The following is a 4,220-nucleotide window of genomic DNA, read 5'->3' as shown; positions in this document are numbered from 1 at the left end:
TCAAAACCATTTTGTGGTATTTCGAGACCATCAAGTATCCCTATTTCAAGCCTTAAATAGTTTCACCGGCTCATAAAAATCCATAAACTGGAACATGATAATAATTTTCTGAAAAATTGGAAAAATAATGCTCAAATTCGTGATTTTAAAATGTTGAAAATTTTGCAATACAGTTAGAAAATATAAAATCACTCATTATCATACATTAGAGGACGTTTCTTGACACCTAAGGCTGGAAAAAACTTAAAAAATGACATAAATTTCCAAAAAGCTTGAAAAAAATTGCAAGTTCGAAAAAAAAATTGTGCAAAAATTTGTGATGTTTAAAAGTTAAAAACTATATCAAGGCCAATAAAAATTGTTCATTAATTTTTTATCAAAACCTAATGGAGGTTTATTTACCCCTGAGACCGAAAAATAGCTGAATAATGTAGAACAAATTGAAAGAATTTGCAAGTTCTGTCAAAAATTTTCCATTACTTTCCATTATAGCCAGAAACTATACAATCACCTATTATCAAAAAAATTATCCATAATAGCTAGAAACTATACAGTCTTATATTACCAAAGTTTAGAGGAGGTTCCTTGACACCTAGGGGTGAAAAAAAAACAAAAAATGCTATAAATTTTTAAAAGCTTGAAAAATTGCAAGATTTGCTTAAAAAATTGCAAAAAAAATGTAATATTAAAAAATTGCGAACAATTTTATGGCCCATAAAAAGTCTATAGTAACTTATTATCAAACTCCTGACGTTCTCTGGCCCCTGAGTCCAGGAAAACTTTAAAAATGACAATAAATGTCAGAAAAATTGAAAAAATAATTTAACTTTTGTCAAAAAAATGATAAAGTTCGTGATGTTGAAATGTTGAAAACATTTCATTACCACTAGAAACTATGCAATAAATTATAATGAAACCTTAGAAGAGTTTCCTTGACAGCTAGGGCTGAAAAAAACTAAAAAATGGCAAAAATTGTCAAAAAGCTTGAATTAAATGCTTTTAACCTTAAAATTACCTTTTAACCTTAAACAACGGCCTTCCCAGTAGCTTCACCACTCTAAGCACTTGAAGGATTACTAAATGCGGCTAAGGGCGTTTAATGAAACTTAATGCCCGCTGAGCGCTTCTGTTCATCCCGTCTTTAAGGACGAAAAGGGTCAGACGAAAAAACGGTCAAGCGAATAATCGCATAAAAAAAGACCAACAAGACTAATATAATTGCTACAAATTTCGTTTGAGAGTAAATAATTATTTTGATGTTTTTTCAGGATATTAGATTTCAAGTTCACAACTTCAGCGCTGCAGATTGACTGTTTTGAGTAAATTATAATTCGCAGAATCGGAAAATTTGCTATAGTTTGGCAGATTATTGATAGTTCTATACAGGTTGTCCATATGGTACATTATAGTGCCAAGATTGCTCAGTATGAGGATAGCATTACTTACTAAATAGCACGCTAAGCTTAAAAATTGAAATCAAAAAATCATCACCTGTTTCAAGTTCATTTGGCTTACTTGGCTGTTCCGTATTAGAAACTCAAGAAGCTAAAATTTCTCACGAGCAGAGATATGAGTGGGTGCTAATCCCAATTAGTCTTTTAAACCCCGAATTAGTAACCCTGATATTGTTCTTTCGTTTCTGCTTAATAAACATAATATTCAGATTTATCGCGGAAAAGTGCGAGTATATATGCTCACGTGAGAGAGCTGTCTATTAAGTAAGTGGTCGTTACCTGAATAGTCTGACAATCAAAGTTGTCCTCGGATTCATCATACCCATTTCCACAGTTGTCAACTCCGTCACAGATCCAGTCTGGGTGGATGCATAGATTGATGCCAGTGTTACATGTGGCATAGGGTTCTACACATTCACCGGACTCATTTGAGCCTCCGTAGGAGTTTTCGGCAAAAGCAGCCACTTCGTGAGTCACGTGCTCGTCCAAAATTGACAGACCTACAAAATAACAAACAGCCTTGTACCAACTTCAAGAAGCCAGAGATCAAACTTGAAAATTTGGGTCTTTTCATTGTAGCCCTCAATTATGATATAATTGCAGTAATGGGAAGGGCCATTATACGTGATGTGACCTCTAAGCGGGGGGGGGGGGGGGGGGGGGGTATGATAAAAAGACCCAAAAACTTTGACGCTTGTCTGATTTCTGAATCAAAACCCTGGTTTGATTCCCGCTGCTAATTCTTAAAAACACTAAATTTGACTGATTGGAAGTTTTTATTTCTTGTCATTCGCAAAAATATAGTTGTAGTCTTCATTGATTACACTCTAATTTTTCAATAACCTGAAAAAATTTCCACATTGGCCGTAATTGGAATTGTTTGGGGTTTACTTTTGGTTTATTATCCATAAATTAGATGATCATTAAATAATCAATAGTTATTGTAACCGAATCAATCCCTGAACGACTAAGACTTGAATGATAGTGAAGTTTGGTATTCCGGGCAAGATGAAACAACCAATTCGTTTAGTTATTTAAATTTCAATACAAATTGTTTACAACCCAAAATGTTTACAAGCCAAACTCGTTTACTGGTCAATTTTCATCAAACATCTCAAAAACAGATGGCTTAGAAATAGTTTTTTTCTCATATAGAATTCATTCATAAAAATGCACTTTCAGAGCTCTTACCAAATGGCATCTTGCTGGTCTGGGATAAACAGAAAACTAGAGGTTTTGGAAAATTTACCTCCAATAATTGCTATCACAAAATGATTAATTACACAAATATTACGCCAAATCTCTGCTTGACGCTTGCACATTTTGCTACAGAAACATAAATCATCAAAGTATTTCTGATTATACTTCTATTCCCAAACACGTCAACAAATCAACCGCCCACATGATTATATGATATGACGTGCCCGGTACCCAAAAAAAGTTATCGCCAATTCCTGGATAAAAAAGCAAAAACTTTAATTTTGGAAATGTTTTTTTTGCGAAATATGCATTTTTCTCATTTTAAAACGGCCGCCCTCTCAAACTCCAGATGAAAGTTAAATTATGAAAGAATGAAAATTTTCAATATGGTTTGTTGTCTTATCATAGTTTGAACACTCTTTTGCTTTTTCGAATCATAGTCGCACAAGTTTGAAACATGCACACGCATTGTCGAACAGCTTTGCACAAACTGACACAAGTTCCAGAAGATCCGAAATTAGTTTTTTGGGGATATCTGATTATAGTAATTTTTTTCTGGAACACATGGTCATATTTCTACCACATCCTCCCGGGTCTGTTAATGTTAAAAAGGAGTTCATCAAACCTCTCAGGCTTCGAACTCGTTCAACTTGAGACTTCCTAATCGGGTTCTCATTGCACACAGTAACTGCCGGGAACTTCAGCGACCTCGCCGTCTCAATATTAATCTGGATGTTTGTCGGGTACTTTGAATAATTCTCAACAAGTTCACTGAACTGGTAAAGAAACATGGCAGTTACGCCAAGATAAGCTATGATCCAGGCAATTTTCAGAACTGGATGCTGAGTTGCAGTCTGAGGTACTGTTGCTTCTTGCAAACGTTCTGCTGATTGTTTTATGGTTTTGGGTTCTGAAAAATGTTCCGAGGTTGGGCTAATAGGTACCGGTGTAGCATGGTCTGCATGTGATACGTGATAAATGTCAAGCTCTGTCATTTCATCGGTTTTTTCGTTCATAAGTTACGCAATCGTTTTTTTTTATTAAAAAAAAATGATTGACCAGTTTCAGCTGCAGATTTCAAGGTCACAGTACAAACATTTTCAGTAACTTCAGCAAAATTTCTAGGTTGACTTCTTTTTAAAACGATTATTTATAATCAAAAAATGTTAATTGAAAACTGAAAAGGCAATAATGATAAGAAATATCACTTTTTTTACGAAGAAATTGTTGCCTGGAAACGATTTTAAAAGCTTTTCATGAATAATAAAAAAAAATTTCAGAAAATAGATATATTGAAAAAATTATTCTTTCAGCTTAACAAACAAAATTAAATGGAGGCACTAAATAATTGCAATCTCATTTCTCCATATTAGTTGCCAAGCGTGATAAATTATTGAGTCTAAGCTTATTCTTAACAACCAGTTCTAACGATAACAATGTAAAAATTTTTTATTGAAAACTAACAAAAAGAACATCCAAATTTTTGTTTAGGTGTAAACAGCCAAACTATGTCGAAAATTCACATTTTGTTGATTTGAGTAGAATTGGGCTATGAAAAATGCTTTT

General features: G+C 33.6%; 1 protein-coding gene across 1 annotated transcript; it reads right to left on the bottom strand.

The window, feature by feature from the left end:
* Nucleotides 1-1,694: 1,694 nt before the first annotated feature.
* On the bottom strand, nucleotides 1,695-3,744 carry LOC142354584 (uncharacterized). Its single transcript, XM_075406911.1, has 2 exons — nucleotides 3,280-3,744; nucleotides 1,695-1,954 (listed from the first exon to the last, which is right to left on the bottom strand). The coding sequence occupies exons 1-2, from the start codon at nucleotides 3,668-3,670 to the stop codon at nucleotides 1,695-1,697; spliced, it is 651 nt and encodes a 216-aa protein (XP_075263026.1). The 5' UTR covers nucleotides 3,671-3,744.
* Nucleotides 3,745-4,220: the final 476 nt, after the last annotated feature.

This window comes from Convolutriloba macropyga, chromosome 15 (genome assembly GCF_964194025.1).
Source record: "Convolutriloba macropyga chromosome 15, txConMacr16.3, whole genome shotgun sequence".
Taxonomy (NCBI): Eukaryota; Metazoa; Xenacoelomorpha; order Acoela; family Convolutidae; genus Convolutriloba; species Convolutriloba macropyga.
This window is presented reverse-complemented; position numbering and strand designations above follow the sequence as displayed.

Bases quoted from the DNA above. Each gene is read 5' to 3' on its own strand.
- LOC142354584 (XM_075406911.1), bottom strand. From the start codon at position 3,670: ATGAACGAAAAAACCGATGAAATGACAGAGCTTGACATTTATCACGTA. The intron at 1,955-3,279 runs GTTTGATGAACT...GTTATTTTGTAG, and splicing joins ACGAGTTCGAAGCCTGAGAG to GTCTGTCAATTTTGGACGAG.